At 39.5% G+C, this 17,774-nt stretch overlaps 1 protein-coding gene across 1 annotated transcript in view; it reads right to left on the reverse strand.

Moving 5' to 3' along the window:
• RSRC1 (arginine and serine rich coiled-coil 1) overlaps nt 1-17,774 on the reverse strand; it is a 3,250,950-nt gene that overhangs the window by 571,242 nt on the left and 2,661,934 nt on the right. Inside the window, exon 7 of the mRNA XM_044070481.1 lies at nt 10,388-10,450. Coding sequence (XP_043926416.1) covers nt 10,388-10,450 — 63 coding nt within the window. The remainder of the gene's footprint in view (nt 1-10,387; nt 10,451-17,774) is intronic.

Consider the following 17,774-nt stretch of genomic DNA (forward strand, 5'->3'; position numbering starts at 1 on the left):
AGTTTTATTGGTCATGTGCCAAACTTTGTTTGCCTTGTGTTATACACAAGAAAAGTCAATCGTGGTTCTTCTACTCTCCTATCATTTCAGTTCCCTCTGTACATCCTGTGTGTAACATTCTTAATTGTTTGCTCAAGCAAAGAAGACCTGCCCTTGACTGACCAATGCAAAGAGATAGTCAAATCACTTTAGGAAATAAAATACAAGTTAGTTATGAGTCACTCTGTCTAGGTGACACACTGTACAAGATACTTCCAAATCAATGCCTCCAGCTTAAAAACCTGTCTGAAATCACAGCAACTAAAACTGTGTCTTGCAGGAGACAGAAATGAAGTGTGAAGATGATGCTAACTCGTGTAGAGATAATTGTTATCTTTTTTCTCACAAGGCACGAATTCCAGACTAGTGCAAGAGAATGATGATGAGGCCTTAAATGCAGGATTTCTTTCAGTAACATCCCAAATACAGGAACCACTGACACCTGAAATAAAACAATAAATGCAGAAACTGCAGTTTTAAAAGATGATTAAGACAAACTTGTTTTGAGAAGTGACTTAAAAAGATTAACATTGGAAATGGGCATGTTTTGGACCTAATAATTCATTGGCTGTGCAGAAATGTTTCAGTCAAGCAGACAAGTAATTCAAGCTGAGGACTTTGAGTTATTTTAAGTAATCATTATCTCATCTGAAGATCACAAATGTTTAGAATCTGGCAGAACTTTTCCTGACCTAAAGATTCACAGAATGCAGAGATGACTGGTACTGACCCTGTTACTAAGGTAAAAATGCTCTGAAAAGGGGTAGAATGCTACCTAATGACCCAATAAAACCACTTGTATCAAAAAAAGGAACTGTGATGAAACAACAAAAAACTAATCACTAGATAGTTAACAAAGCCCAATATACTAAAAGCCCACTGACCAATCTAAACAGATACATTTGAAGAAAAAGTAGCTTCTCAGGCAAACAAAAAACACAAAGCTTTCTACAGCTATGTCCATAGCCTCAAGGGAAACATGCAACAATGCACAGACCTTACTGGAAGTGGCATCACCCACACTGAACCAGTAGCCAATGCCAACCTTTTCACTGACAAGTTCAGTACAAATGTTTTCCCCAACTCTCCTATGATAGGCCAAAGAAAATAATGCATGCCACAATCCCTCAAAACATTATTAAGGAACATGTCATCAATGCACTTTCCAAGGCCAAAAGCACTGCATTGGTGGGCCCCAGTAACATCTCGGAGTACTTACTAAATAGCATGAAACATGACCTCTCTAGTCCACTTGAATCACTTTTCAGCTGGAGCCTAAAGTCAAGTTTTGTGCCTAAGGAAGAATGGAAGATGGCTAAAGTCATTCCTCTGTACAAAGGAGGCCCAACCACCGATCATCGTAACTACAGACCCATAAGTCTGACAAGTTTCATATGTTGTTGTTGTTCTTCTTTCTGCTTTTCCCGGTTAGGGGTTGCCATAGCAGAACTCTGGTCTGCTAATGATTGGCAGTAGATTTTTACGGTGCTGAGGTGCCAGCTCAATGCCCAACCTTCAACAAAGGCATTCCCTACGTATGTCTTTCAAACACCACTCGACCACGGGGAGGACATGCAGACTCCACACAGAAGGCGCTCCAGCCAAGAATCGAACAGGAGAATCTCTTGATGTGAGGAGACAACGCTACCGCTGCACCACCGCGTTTTTTACCAGCTTCATATGTAAGGTCATGAAAAAAATTATCATGAACATGATAAACGAGGACATAGGTAACCTGCAAATGCTGAACCCATCACATTGCAACTTTGTTAAAGGAAGGTCATGCCTATTAAGTCTGATGAACTGTTTTGAGAGGGTCACCAAATCAATGGATGAGGGCAAAACTTTGCACACAGCTTACCTTGACCTAGCCAAGGCGTTTGATGCATTATCCACCCAGGCATTATAGACAAGCTCACTAAATTAGGCACAAACCCTTTTATCACCTAATGGCTAGCCAACTGGCTCACTAATAGGACCCAGGAAGTCAAAATAGATGAGGCCACCTCCACCAACAGGCTAGTTACTAGCGGAGTCCCCAAGGGCTTGGTACTGAGCTCACTCCTTTCTGGCATCTATTTTTCTGAAGTGGAAGCAAATGCTGAATGTTTATGGCTGCAAGTTTGCAGAAGATTGCAAGCTGGGGATTATCATTGACTCCCCTGTAGACACCAGCATTCTTCAAGAAGATCCATCTCTGACTAAACTTAATGCTAAAAAATGCATAACTGTACCCTTTGGGAAGTCAACCATCCTGGCCAATTACCATGTGGATAATACATCCCTAAGAATTGATCCAGTAGTCAGGGATCTGTGTACACACAGACAGTAGCCTTACCTTTGACCATCACATGGCCACAGTACTGAGGAAATCTTTTTATGTAACTCAACTTATAAGTAAGGGCATGGCATCTAGGTTCAGAAAGGTCATCATCCCACTTTACTCTGCCCTTATTAGACTAATCAGAGTACAATGCTCTCTTCGGTATGTACCTGACCAGGCATATGCAGCAACTAGACTGACTTCAAACGTTCCTTACAAAAAGAATACAAGCCATAGAAAACTTGCTTACACAGAGCACCCTAAAGCTCCCTCTCTTACTCAGTCTCCTACAGATTGCTGAGGGGTGATTTATGCCACGCTTACAAGGAATCTGCAGACCCTACACTTATGAATCTCCTGCATATCTGTAAGTCAAACAGTACCAGAAATACAAGGTCTAGGGACCTGAATTTTGTCTGTAACTTAAACAGAACATGCTGGAAAGACATATTTATTTATTTTACATTTGTTGATCGGGAAAGTCCGACTGGATGCATGTCCATTTTCAGCGGAGGCCCGGGGAGAAAAGTTGCACAGTTTCTCAAATATACATAGATATTACTGAACTTAACATTGACTAATAACATAGCATTGAAGCTTAAGAGTTAACATATTTACATAGACTGAACACATCTTTTGCAGTTTTAGCTCAAGGCATTACATAATGGTTTACACTGTTAGTAGGGGTTGCATTTTTTGCTTTATACAGTTCAGTTGTGAGCAAGTTAGCCACAGTAGGGAGTATAGCAAAAAAGAGAGCAAAGATTAGATGTAGTAGGGAGTATAGTAGCAGGAGAAGAGACAGAGATGGGAAATTGGATAACAGGTCAAGGAAGAAAAGCAGGAGGTGTAAATAGCTTAAGTATAAAGTACGAACAGAGGTATAGAGAGAAAAGTTTAGCGGATAGATACCAGAGTGTCCTAGCAGTGACATATGGGTATTGACTAAGGGGTTAGAATTAGAGGTGGAACTGGAAGGAAGCTAGAGAAGTTGCATTCTTTTGGTGAGGAAGCTGAAGTCAGCGGGCAAGAGTAAGGGGAGAAGGTGGGGAACATGTGCATATCCATGTGTGCTTTAGGTGTTCTTTCAGGAGTCTTTTAAATGTAACCTTTGAGCCCGCTGATGTAATAGCAGTAGGTAGGCTGTTCCAAATTTTGCCTATGTAGTTAGGGAAGAGGGAGTCTCCTGATGTGTTATTGGTCTTTGGTGACCTTGATTAATTTTTTGTCGTTAGAGCAAAGTTGTCTAGTTTTAGGTAGTAGTTTTAGCAGACTGGCCAGAGCTGGAGTTTTGTCTGGGAGTAGTAGGAAATTGTGGGCAAAGGAAATTTGATGACAGGAATTCAATCCAGTCAAGTTGTTTTAGGGAAAGGCAGTGGTGGGATTGGTAGGGGGCACCTATAGCAAATTTTGCAGTTTGATTGTAACATGTATTGAGTTTGGTAATTTTAGTTTTGGGTAAGTTGGTGAGAATGGGTGAGCCATAAAATAGTGTGGAAAGGAGGTGAGTTTGAGCAATTGTTATCCTAGCAGGTTGTGTTAGAAGAAATGGTTTATTTTTATACAGACTGCCCAGTTTTTGTGGATATTTTTAATGGTTTGATTTATATGCTGATCAAATTTGAGGTTATCATCAATGGTCACTCCCAGCAATTTAGTGTGAGCATCAGGGGAGATGACAGTCCCATCCCTGGACACAATATTAAATAAGCTGTGTATTGTGGTATATTCGTTAGGTGTATAACAGTATTTTTTTTTGGGGGGGGGTTAGTATTAGGTTTTTGTTAAGAAACCAGTTTTCAGTGATATAGAAGGCTTTTTGGGTTAGAGAGAGGAGTTTCTGAGGATCACTGTCTGAACAGACAAATGTTGAGTCATCAGCATATTGTATAACTGTTGCATTTGACAGATGCTGTGAAGGTTATTGGTGAAAAGGGAGAATAGGAGGGAACCTAAAGTTGAACCTTGTGGGACTCCTGTGGTGATGGGTAACAGTATGGATAGGTTGTTGTCCCACCAAAATGCTTATTGTCTTCCTTGTAAATAGTTCTGAAACCAAGCTAATGCTTTGGTTACTAAGGGCAAGGTCAGTAAGGGCTTGTACTAGTTTAAGATGGTTGACCATATCAAAGGCCTTTGATAGCTCCAAGAATATGGCACAAGTTAGATTGCCTGTGTGTTTATTTTGGTTGATGAGGTTTGTGAAAGAGAGTAGGGTGGTGGTTGTGCTATGAGAAGGCTGAAATCCATGCTGGGTAGGAGAGAGAAGTTGGTTGTTAAGCAGGTATGGCATAAGTTGGTGGTGTATACATTTCTCAAGTATTTTAGCTAGTGATGGCTATGGGGCAATAGTTGGTGAGGTCAATGGAGGTACCGCCTTTATGGAGGAGGATAATATAGGAGGTCTTCCAGGCGGGTGGTACTGAGGTTTCTGAGATAGATTTATTTAGAAGGATGGATATAGGGAAGGCAAGTTCATTGGCAGCCAACTGAAGGTATTCAGCAGGTATCCCATCAGCTGCTAGTGTAGTAGGTTTAAGTTTGGATAGCAACCTTTTGACATAGTTGGTAGGGATGGGTTGAAACTGGAAGGTTGTTTTGGTTCTATCTACAGGTTCTGGGCAATTAGTGGTGGTGGATGTGGGCCATTTTTGAACAAGATTAGAAACAATTTCTATGAAGTATATGTTAAACGTGTCTGGTGTATTTGTGATTTCACTAGTGAAGGCTGAAGGTTGGGTGGAGGGTCTGCCAGGGTGGAGTAGTTTATTCCTGCCCAGAATTTCTTGGGGCTGTTTTGATGCTTGTTTTGTAGCTGGAGGAAATAATTATTTTTCTCTTGGATAAATGCTTTTTTGTCTCATTTCTAAGTTTTTGGAATTGTTCCTTAGCTGCTGGGGGTTTTGTGGCTCTCCAGTGATACCAGGCTTTGTTCCTTTCTGATATTCAGTTTTTAGTCTCTCTGGTAAGCCAGGGGCTGTTTTCATTTTGAGTTTAGTGGTCCGGGCTGGAGTGTGGACATTTAGGATTTCTAGGAAAGTGTTATTGAAATGGGTTACGGCTTCCTCTAGTGGTAGTACTTTTAGTATGTTCCAGTTATGGTGCTTTAGCTCGAGTTTGAATTTGTTGGAGTCAAAGTTTTTTTGTGTTACGGGTTGTTTGTAATATGGGGTAGGGCTGGCCTGGGTTTTGAATTTTAGTAGGAAGGTGGGTTGATGGTTGCAAAGGAGTCTGGGAGGATGCCTGCTTGGTAAGAGGTGTTGGTCTTATTTATTAAGATCCAGTCTAGGAGGCTCTCTTTGATTGTTGCATTTCCTAATCTAGTGCTTGATTGGATGACTTGTGAGAAACTGTAAAGGTGGATATGGTTTGTGGGGTAAATAGTTGAACATGTGTTCCAATCTATATTAAAGTCACTGAAGATGATAGTTTCCTGGGGCAGGTTTTGACTTCTCCATTCTAAGAAGGCTTCTAGGGTAGGTATGTTGTTACCTGGTGGTGTACAGCATGTGATAATATTGACTGACTTTTTTCGCTAAGTTTGAGTTTAGCTAGGAGGAGTTCAAAGTTATTGAAGGAAGTGATTTGTGGATTAATAGTGGTGATATTTAGGGTGTTCTTATTACTCCTCCCCTTTTTTAGACAGTCTATTGTGGCAAAGTACTTTGCATCCAGTAGGAAAGAACTCATTGTCTGCTGTAGTGGGCTTTAGCCAGGTTTCATTCAGACATAATATATCAGGGGAGTAGGTGGACAGTAGTGAATGCAATGAGTGTACCTTATTGTTAATAATTTGAATAGTTAAGCTCAGAATTAGTAAGCTGGTGTTTGGTCTAGTAGTGGGTAGACAGCTAGAGGAGAGGGTTGAATTAGCTGTGGTAGGTTGCATACGGTTAGGTCCTGGATTTGGGTGTATGTCTCCTGCTAGAATCAGATGGTAGTTTATATAATGTAAGAGTTTGGAAAGTTTTAGTTAGGATGGCTATATACTTTGTTGTTGGTGAGCTAGGAGTGATTGGGAGCAACATGAGTGAGTTAAGTGCTATTGTAGTATGATGGTATAAGCTTGGGGATATGTGTTGGCTGTAGTGAGGAGTGTGAGGAATATAAGTGGAGGTATGTTTTGCTGGGGTGGTATAGGTAGTACTTAATGTGGTTTGGTAGGAGGTGAGGTAGAGGGTTAGTGTTAGGATAAATAGGATAGTGAGATTGCATGAAAGCATAGCGGTTATTCTATGATTATGTGACGGTTTCATTACTGGAGGTGGGGATATGGAGGGGGGATGTAATTTGGTATACGTTAATGGAGGGTAGTGAGAGGGAGTGGCTAATCTGTTATTGGTTAGAATTTTAGTGGGTGGAGATGGCTAGGTGTAAGACTAGGAGTAGTGGAGGCGGGTGGGAAATGGGGGCTGGGTAGGGGAGCTGAGTGAGTCAGAGTATTAGCGAGGGCAAAAGGAGCGGGGCAACACTGAGGTCTGCAGGTAATGATTTTCAAACAAAATTATCAGTAAGCTTGAAGAGGGTATGGTACACTAAGACAATCTTTATTTATTGAAATTCAACTACTGAGAAGCCAATTGTAAGATATAAAGTTAGTTAAATGTGGGGACCAGCAAGGAGCAGAGGTAAGCTTTCAAATAAGGGAGGGACTAGGACGTGAGTGGATACTAATTTTAATGTTACAGCAGTGCCAGAACACTGGCTCCTGTAGCTTATGAAAGGTAGGTTAGGCTGTAATAGGTCTTGTGGAAGAGGGGGAGGACAGAATAGACCAGAAAAAGTGGTGGATAGCCAACAGTATGATGAAAAAGGGCTGGCCCTGATTTTACAGATGTGCAAGTCTACAGAAACAGTAAGAAAAGACAGCAGGTACTCTGACTTGCTTGCTGTGCATACCTTTCTTACTGAAATAAAATAAACCTATTTTACCAAGGAGTTATGTAGAAATTAGGAAGACAAGAATTTATAAGAGAAAGGGTTTAGTAGAAGTAGAAAAACAATAGGGCTTACAAATAGTTAAAACAGCATATAAAGAGACTGCAGTTAAAAGTACAGAATGTGTGTTGGGGGGGCAGCTAATGTCCTGAAACAATCAGGAAAAACAGTAAGTACTTTGGACTTGCTTGTTTTGCATACCTTTCTTTTGAGAGAAAATAAAAAACACTTGTACCAGGAGTATGTGGGATTTAGAAAGACCACAATTTATAGGAGAAACGGTTTGGTAATACTAGAAAAAACAGCAGGGCTTTCAAATAGTTAAAACAGCATGAACAAGGGAGACTGCTGTTAGGAAATATAGGATTGGGGGGCCAAGCTAACATCCGTGGTGGAGTGCTTTTAGATTAAAAAATCAAAATTAAACAAGGGTTAGCAATTACTTTTGGCCGGAGGATAAAGCATACTTTCTGTATATTTTGAGAATAACACTGATCCCGAGGTTGCCCGGTTCTGTTAAAGAGCACTGCAGGCCAGTAGTTCAAACTTGGCTTGGCGGAGATCCAGGGAAAAGTAGATTAAAAGGAGGAGCTAGGAAGAAAAATAAGCAATATTAACACAAAATACTGCAATTGTTAATGAGAAAAATCCAATAGAGACTGCCCCTCCTATGGGCAAGGCTTCCCATCCATGTGAAGCTGAGTTCATCTATTAATCAATTTAAGAGCAGTCTAGACTAGTGGATGGGGAATATGAGATTTACACCATACATAGCACCCATGTCCACTATTCACAGAAGTAGCTAATAAATGCTTGGTCCTCACTGTCCTATTTGGATACAGGACATCATTATTCTTTTGGGAAGACTTGGCTAGGCTTAGACAGTACCCCTGGGCTGTTAGCCTACTAACAATCTATGACAATATAAACAAAATCAACCCCGGCCTGCAATGAATATTTAAGCAATAAGATGAAGCCTTTTTGCATTCCCTGTTACATAAATACACCAACTCAATGGTCTCAAAATCATGGAGAAAGGTAAACACTGCAGAAAAGGAAAACTGTTCCCATCTCCCATTAGCAAAATTTTGTTGCTGAAAGGCAAACAGTCAAACTGCATCTGAAGTTCACAAAATACTGGATCAAAGCAAATGTCTTATCCTACAACACCTAAAGACTAAAAACAAGTTCAAGAAGTATGTTCCGTAAAAGTCAAATTGGGGAAATACATAAATGAACAACAGAACAGTAGTATTCACTATTGAGACAGTTTTGAAGTTACAGACATTATCAGATTTAATAAAAAGTGACAAAAATAATGTGACTTTAGGGGGGATCCCAGGCAGTGTGAAAAAAACACAACCAACTGACAGCAAACTACTGCTATGAAAGAAGCCAACTTATTCCATGCCCATTAAACCAAAGTCTCTCAACTCTGGTCATTTTCAAAGTTAATCTCAATAATTGGCGGACCATGGCCTACCCCTCCACACAAGATGTGTGAACATTACTGAGCTACAAAGTTAATCAAGAGGTACACTTGGTCTTAGTAACTGCTTCTCTGTCATCAGCCTACACACCTATAACAAAACAACGGTTATTACTTAACTCATAAAATAACGAATGTAACATATAACAAATACAATAGGTTGCAAACATTACCCACACATAAAAAGTTGAGAAATAATGAAAACAAGTGCAGGTAACAAAGCTGAAAGGAAACTAAAACATAAAAGTATTTAAAGTAAAAATAATTAAAATATGCTACAAATTAAAAGAAACCCATGAAATACACTTTCTTCACATGTACGTTTTACTGGGAAATATGCAGTTAAAAGAAAATATTGTAATGCAGACAGATTTGGAGCTGCTCTGTAATTTTGTGACTGTTCAGTCTCTAACCTGAGCTAATCATGTAATAATTTTGCATTTCATGCCTCTCTCATTTCTTTCTCATTTAACTCTGCAGTGCATGAGAACCCACAAGTATAACAGAATACAGCAGCATTTCATGTTCTCCTTTCTTCCACATTTCAAAAACCCTTTGATTTTAATTCTGAAAGGATAACAGAAAACAAAACTTATTTTTCCATGAACTATAGTTAAAACCAATATAGTTCAAAATTGGACATGACATGCAAATTATCAAAAAAGCAAACATTATGAAAATAAACTAAGGAGCAACACTTGACTTTTAATATCAAACACCTCCAGTGCAAGTTTCTCAGACTTTGTCACACTAAGTTTCCCTTTAACCATAAAAAAGGCGAATTAGCTTCAACAGGATATCATAATGATATTGGAGTCTCGTCAGGTAAATTCAGTTATACTGTGCATCTAGAGTAATATATTTTATCAAATAATGTCTGCTGTTTATTCAGTTTTCAGAAGCAAAAATCCAGACTCCACACTATCTCACACAAGTCTCAACTTATTACCTTTTCACATACCATTTACAATGATGCACTGATAGTTACTTGATTATTACCCATTTGCATTTAGCACAATTTCTCAAAGAATTCAGGCATCAGTGTTAACATGCAAGATAAATAAAACACTCAGATTTGCTCAGATCTCTCATGAAAAAGGATGGCACCTCCCCAAGGAGACCATCCTCACAATTTGAGAAGCACTGCACTAATGAAACTCTAACAAACATTTGATTACAATCTGTCAAACATTCTACCAAATCAATGCAGTTGACACAAAGTGTGCTTCTATACAAACCTGACAACACTGACAGTCTTCTTACCAATGTTCATGCAATGTCAGGTGTCTGATTTTAGACAACTAACCACTGCAAAGATTGATATCAAGACACTCAGCTTCAATATGTCCTAAACAGATGCAAACTGTTTCAACAGCCTCAATGATTTGATACAATTTTAGCAGTGCCAGCTCTTTGAAGGAAAACAGGGAAGGGCAGGATGGTGCACAATGGCTAATGAAATTACTACACACTATGTATGGCTTTCATAACTAAAATACTACATACAACATGACAGGAAATATACAAAATCAATATGGCAAATATACAATTATAATGAAAGGAAACCAGTGAAGAATGAAAAGAAAAAGTTACAGCACCTTCTTCTTTCTTAACTGCCACCTCTTCTGTTCTCTCTTTCGTTTTCTGTGCATCTAGTTTAGCTGAAATAAAGATTTAAAATTAAAATGATATTGCAACATTGTGCATTTTTATTTTCTTGAATAAAACAAGCAAATGGTCTTTGACTTTTTATATGTATTTAATCAAATACAAACTAAATATCCTAATGAAAAAAGCCTGTTAAAATCTAGGACACCATTATTATTAAGGTAGACAGAGGTGTTTTCCCATCAGTCATCTTTCTATTATTGTTCGAATTATGATGGATACTGGTGATTCTCTCTAAGTCCCCATTCTAGACTTGCCAAAGCATTTACCACTGGTGCTCACTTACTGCTTACCAAATTAGGAAAAGAATGCAACAGCTCTACTGCTCATTTTGCCTCCACACTGACACTCGTTGACGTACTTCAAGGTTTTCTTCTAGAACCACAAGCAAATACTACAATTTAATTCAATATACAGAAACTTAATCTGCATTTCTCCTCTGACTGTCATACAACCTCTGCCCTGGAAAGCTAATTAGGCTAAAAAAAAAAAAAGACCAACTTTTTATTTTTGTGGCAGGACATAGGCCAGTAATTTATTCAGAATCATTGTAGTCAGAGCATTCTCACTTACAAATGTTCCAAATATAAACTACAAGTGATTTATACTGGATAAGGAAATGCAATTAACTGCTCATACAAGTTATACCTACAAGCATCCTGGAACACTGTTGGCAACTTCTACTGTGTTTGGGGATCTCTTTTAGCTGCAGAGCGATGACCTTGGTGAAGGGGCAGAACCCACTGCAATAGAACTAAAAGTGCAGAAGCCTGAGGCCTGTCTTCAAATCTAGATCCAATTAAATCTATGTAGATCCTGCCTGAAGTACAGTTGGGCTTCTACTCAAGACTTCCTGTGGACTAATCCTATGGTCTCCTGGTTCTGGGTTAGGAGGCAGGCATTCAAATTATTTTGATATAATGTTGACCTGCTTGCACAACTAATACTTATGGAAATGCTGATATGGCCCCAGGCAATAAAGGCAATATCTATAATGGATCTAATTCCTGATCTGAAGACTTATCTGCACCTGCAGGTATGTTTCTGAGGCACTTGAAAGCACTTCCAGTGATAGATGTTAGGTCATGCTGTGCAAGCATATGGAAATAAATAAACTAGGATGCAATGGAGAAAGCACACCTTCAAGCACAGGTGCTGGGTTGCTTGCATGAGTCAATGGGGCATGCTTGCTTTGAGCAAAGGTCTTGAAGAATCTGAGGAACTATCTTATAATACACAAAGGATGTGCCCAAATGCTTACTCACTAGAGAGGACTTGCTGAACTAATCACATAACAACCTGCACCCAATATTTGGAACTCCTATAAAGGAAAGAACACAACTAGTACCCAATATTTAGAAAGGCTATATAGCAAAAAAAAAAAAAAGACAATGAGTGCCCATAATTATAAATTTCTAGAGACAAGACTAAAAAATGAAAATCTGTTTTGTAACAACTGCTAGCATTATTCCAGGAAGCAGTGTTGAAACAGTAATTCTAACAATAGCACAAAGGATGTAGCAACTGTATGCAATGAAATTGTAAATCAAATAAGTAAACAAAACTCTTTAAAAACATGAAATAACCTGTAGCAATCGTAACACAATGAAGAAAAAGACCACTTTGAAATGCAAGACAAAGAATGAAGACCACAGAAGCAACAAAAAAGTTAGTGGAATTAAGTAAGGGATGACCCTAACAAGTACTTATAACAAACATGAAAAATTGTAAAATCACCACACTGCTATTTCACTAGAGATGAATAAAGAGCAGTATCAGATCCAGAAATTAAAAAAGGAAGCGGTTCCTCATGAAAGTGAAATGCTGTACTGCTTAGAAAGACAAGTTCTTTGTACCTCCTTGTCTGGGGGCTGCATTGTGTTCTGACCTACAAACAGCTGCCTTCCAATACAAGAATGACTACTATTACTAAAGGCCATAACTGCAGCTCTCATAACTTTTTATTAGTCAGTAGCTTCGGACGACTCTGATGGGTTGACCGGCATTTCTTTCTCATCATTCTGTAGGTGGGAAGTATCAACTGGTCATTTCATAGTGTATTACTTTTTCTAGTATTTGAACTTAGCTCAACTATAATGTAGTTGTACTTTTATGAGATATGGGTGGGTTTAAGATGACATGTGTTGGCATCTGATGTTCATGTTTAGCTCCAGAAGTGCTTGCAAACAGTGTTGTGGCAGGTACCATGCAGTACGTTCATGAAACAGTGCAGTAATGATGACTTCCCTTACCTGCATTATTATGCGACTTTGACTTTAGTACATATCAAGTTGCAGGGCCACAGCTCCATATGTAGAGCAGTGTAGAAAACTTGCCCCATTGCAAAACCCTAACTTTAGAGGTTTTGATGGATTGGGAGTCAATGTACATCATGAATGTGGCAGTATATGCTGTGACAGTGTGTGATGGTTCTTAGTCTGGCAGTGTTCCATTTGGTGGGGGATGCACGCTTAGAATTTGAAGTCAGTGACATCACCATCTGGGGATGTCTATCTGTCTGTGTGGGAGCATGCACAAATCAGGGGAAGGGTACTATCCTCCACATGATGATGAGGTACCTACATCACCACCAGGGGAAGGGTCAGGGCAGGATTAGTGTAGGGAATAATGCCTCCACAGCCTCTGTCCAGGATGATGCAGCCACTGAATGGGGAAAGTGCATGACAACTAGCGTTTGACAGTTGAGGATACTTTTGGATCCCAGTCTGGGGGATAAAGCAGTCGACTAGCTGGTGGGGCAGATCACCTTTGGTCATGGCCAGATTACATGGATAAGGTCTCCTATGAGTCCTGGGCCAAGTAAGTGGAAGTCATATTTAGCTGACTCTGATGGTGGAGTGACAATCTGTAGCAATATAAACAGATATAAGGTCCAGGTAGAGGCACAAAATATCTTTATGGCTGCTTGGATGAGGGTCCCCCTCCAGGCAACTCTCACTCTGACTGTGGGTGAAACTGATAGGTAGTGAAATGAATGTGCATGTCTCACTGAGGAAGGTTTGATGTTTGGCTGACAATGGGGCAAAAGTTACACAGAAAAAAACACTCACATAACTGTACAAGCTTTCTTTGGTGTTTCTTGTGACAAGTTCTTACTTCTTGAGCAGATAAAAAAGCATGAAGGAAAAAAGCAAACTAAATTACTGAAAAAGACAAAGTGGAATGAAGCTCCCTTGGATGGTACCCTACATCTGACTTACTCTGGATGGAGAAAACTAAGGCAGCATATTAGTCAGTGCCACTCTACCAAATGACACTGATACTACAAGCAAGGTGCAACTTGCATAGTTTCATTTCCCAACATCTTTCTTCTTTCTTTTGCAAATGAGCTGTAAAGCTACAATAATTTCTGAAAGTGTTCTTTCTTTAGACATAAAATCACATCAGGCTGCCCGTGTACAGTATATGGAGAAACACTGCTGGTCCTAAGCAAGTAGAATATTGGAACGTACATAGAATGGTCGAGGATGGCTCTTCAAGCTGCCCTTTTCTTTTAGCTAAGATAACTACAAATAAAACTGACACTTTGCAAGAATGATATTTTAGTTCCAGTGCAGTTCAAATAAAGGGGTAAGCCTGCCATTATAGTACGAGATAAGGATCTCATTGTGGGGATGTTTTTTAATAGGGTCATAGGTAGGTACTAGGCTATCAGCCCAAGGGCCACAGTAAGCCTAGCCAACAAGGTTCCCTGGCTTATGCCACCCAAGAAAGTTAATTTCCTGTGCCCCTGTCGAGCAGAGCCACAGAAGTGATCCCCGAGGTGCATTTCCTATTTTCCATCCACTCATCAAGATTTTTCTTGAAGAGTGCTAATGAGGAACTTTGTTTGACATAGATGGGTAGCTTGATACAGAGTATAGGAAGTCTCTGGGACAGGAATCTATCCCTCCAGCATGTCCTGTTTATTGTGATGACAAGGTTTAGGTCCCTAGAGCATGTAGCTCGGAGGGATTGGGATTTCTTTAGGTGTAGCATGTCCAACAGCTCTGAGTTTAACATAGGTTTATATGTTAGGCAGAGAGCTCCTCGGAGTAGGAGATACGCTACAGAGTAAAGCTGGAGTTTTTTTGAGATGGTCAGTGCAGGGCATCTGTTTGAGGCCAGTAATCCTCTTTGTGAGGTACTTCTGTGGCCTTTGCAGCTGCTGCAGATGTCTTGTGAGGTACATTCCAAAAGGGGCATTGCACTCTATGGTCTAATGAGTGTCGAGAAGAGGGTAAGAATGACCAATTTTTTCCTGGATGAGAACCCTTTTGTGATGAGGTGTGCCACATAGAAGGATTTCCTGACTACTGTGGTGATGTGATTATCAAAGGAGAGACTACCGTCCATCTGGGTCCCAAGGTCTCTCATCACACATTCAGTGTTAAGTAATAATGGTGACTGCACACATAAATATTCCCGAGGAAAGCAATTCTTTGTTGATTGGAATGATGTCACCAATTCTACATCTGTCCCTCTGTAGACATAGGACATAGCAGAGATATGGACCTTAAATTAAGAATAGTCAAGACTGATCTGCACACTGGCATAATTACTCTACAACTTGTCAGCAGATCATGAAATTAAATGGATTATGTACACATCACTCCATCCGCATCAAGAAATACTTGTATACAACTGAGTTAGCTTTCTTGTGGACATCTTCTAGGAAGTTTATAATATTTCAAATGCTGTTAAGAGGGCATGGCATTCAAAGTATTTGGTATTGCTGATCTAGTCAATACAATGTTGCTTGCAGGGAAACACATTATGCAGACTGTGAAAATGTTCCATTTCTTAAGTCGGTAAAAAGTATTACTATATTTAAAGACTGAATAAGACAGCATTTGTCTGATATTAGACATCAGATGGACACCAATGCACTGTATAAGCACATGTGTGAGTATAGAGAACAACATTTTAAATTGCAGACCCCTGAGACTGTACTACATAATAAAATAAACTATAATGTTAAGGCCCAGACAGAAATTAAAGACCTAAGATGACAAATTTTACTAGCTGCGACAGATAATCAGCATGAATTCATCCCTGGTGTTAGTGTTTTAAAAACAAAACCTCTGACTGGATGATAATGCAATGGCTCATTAGATCTGATGAAGTCTGATGTGATGAAGGTTTATGTGATAACTTGCTTTATTTGTTTTCATCAAGGGTATTGGTTTTGGTTTCAGGTTGTTTTTGTCCTGCATTTAAGAGGTTACATGTAACAAAGAGATGAAAAGGAGGTGCTCTCACATGTTTGGGCCAAGGAAACCAAGGCTGTTGGGGCCAGTTTGGACCTATGAGGGTCAGAAGAATGTTACAATTGCCTGTCTTTAATGTGGATGAGGTAGAATGGAAGAAAAGCACTCTTGACTCCAGGATATTAAAGACTGTGCTGTAAGCCCAGCCTGGGGTTTTAGAAAGAGACTTAAGTAACATGATATAAAAGTAAAAGATGAAATGGTAAAGAGGTCTAACAAAGGGATACCCATGGTTGACATATTGCCTTAAGCTCCTAGTGGAACACTTTGCATTCATGACTATGGTGGACAGTTTTGCTGACTGAGACTTCCAGTGTATTATAGGTTTCTGCAAATGAACTAATACCTATTTGAAATGGCTTCTGAAAGCTTAATGCTAAAATTTATCATCTCTATCTGGAAATTATGAAGAATCTTTTGCCTTACTGTTTACTGACATACCATTTGATAATCATGCCGTTGTATAAAATTCATAATAACCTGGGCAAAATTAAGGGCCACAGTCAATCGTGTGGGCAATATTCCTCTGAGTTCCAAAACATTTGTGTTTAAGAGATGCCTGTGCCACACAAAAGGCCTTGTTTGAAATGTTCATTGAAATTGGGTTTCCTAAGAATACAGATGCATCTGAGAATACTGCCTAAGTTGGTTCACCCATGTTAAACAGGCTTCCTTTGGTCAGACTCTGTGTTTGACAGCACCACAGGAGGAGCATGATGTACTGAACTCTAGTTCAACAGCATGTCCATCTGGATATGCTACCTGTAAAAAGTGAGAAAGTAAAGTTCACAGAAGTACTCAAAAATGAAACCTTGCAAATGCCACAGCTGGAATACTTTCCATTGATCTTAATACTTGAAAACAACACGTTAGTTTGAGGGAAGATGATAGAAAAAGTGATAAGCAACTTTTACTTGTCTGAATAACGACTGGCAAACAATGTTCCTGTGAAGACTGTTTTATGACAGCAATCTGGACATTCTGTGAGTGACAGCACTATCTAGAAATTTTAAGGGCTGATGTACAGCATTTATGCTGCTGTTAGTTGTTCTGGAGAATATTGCGCCAGTAGTCTTGGCAAGAGGAATAAATTTAAGTCTTGCCTTGATGAAGTATTGTAACTGCTAATACTTTGTAAAAATGTTGAATTCTTTCAACTCTACATAATACTACACAATTCAGAAAGATACTGAGATATGCTGCTTTGCCAGTGAGTACTTAATAAATTATTTTGTAACAGCATCCATTCAGGCAGACTGGAGCACTCAGTGCTTGTCATTCATTCATTCATTCATAAGCATTATATCTTCCAAATGAAAGATAATATACTGTTAGAACAACTCAAAACTCACCAAAGGAAAGAAATCCATTTAGCATTTTTTTCCTCAGAAAAGTGAGATTATGTCATGTGCAAGAGAAAAATGGTAACATAAAATTCAATAAAGATTTGGGTAATGGAACATAATTTTTCCAGTTGTTTGTTCAGAGAGGAGGCAAAGAGGTCTACTTGAGGAATTCCTCCCAGATGGGTCAAAGCTTGGAAAATTCTGATCTAATTTCTATTTGTGATCATCTGCCCAGGTCCTGCTTAGCCCATCTGCCACACAATTTTGCTCTGACAGACTGTAGGGTGCCTGTAGTGTGAGTGTGTGCTGTGAAGCTGCATTCCATGGCTAGCCCACAAAGGGAGTACGGCATGATTCCTCCTTGCCTGTTGATGTACCCCAAGACTGTGGTATTGTCTCTAACAACGTTAAGAGGTCCTGGGACCAGAGATGGTTCACAAAGTTGGGTGCCTTAATCAGGGCAGGCATCTCCTTGATATTTATGTACTTGCATCCGTCCTTGCTGTCCCGCACTCCCCTACACTTTTATCCTCTTGAAACTGCTCCCCAAACAAAGTCTGAAACATTTGTAGTGACTGGCTGTTTTGCACCAGGGAGGAAGAAGGGGAGATCCTATTTAAGGATATCTGTTGTCTTCACCAAAACTTTGTCTTCTGACAAACCCCAGAATTGGGATGTGAAAAGATAAGGGGTGTTGATGC

The sequence above is a fragment of the Protopterus annectens genome, chromosome 4.part1 (assembly GCF_019279795.1).
Source record: "Protopterus annectens isolate FY-2018-M chromosome 4.part1, PAN1.0, whole genome shotgun sequence".
Lineage (NCBI taxonomy): Eukaryota > Metazoa > Chordata > Ceratodontiformes > Protopteridae > Protopterus > Protopterus annectens.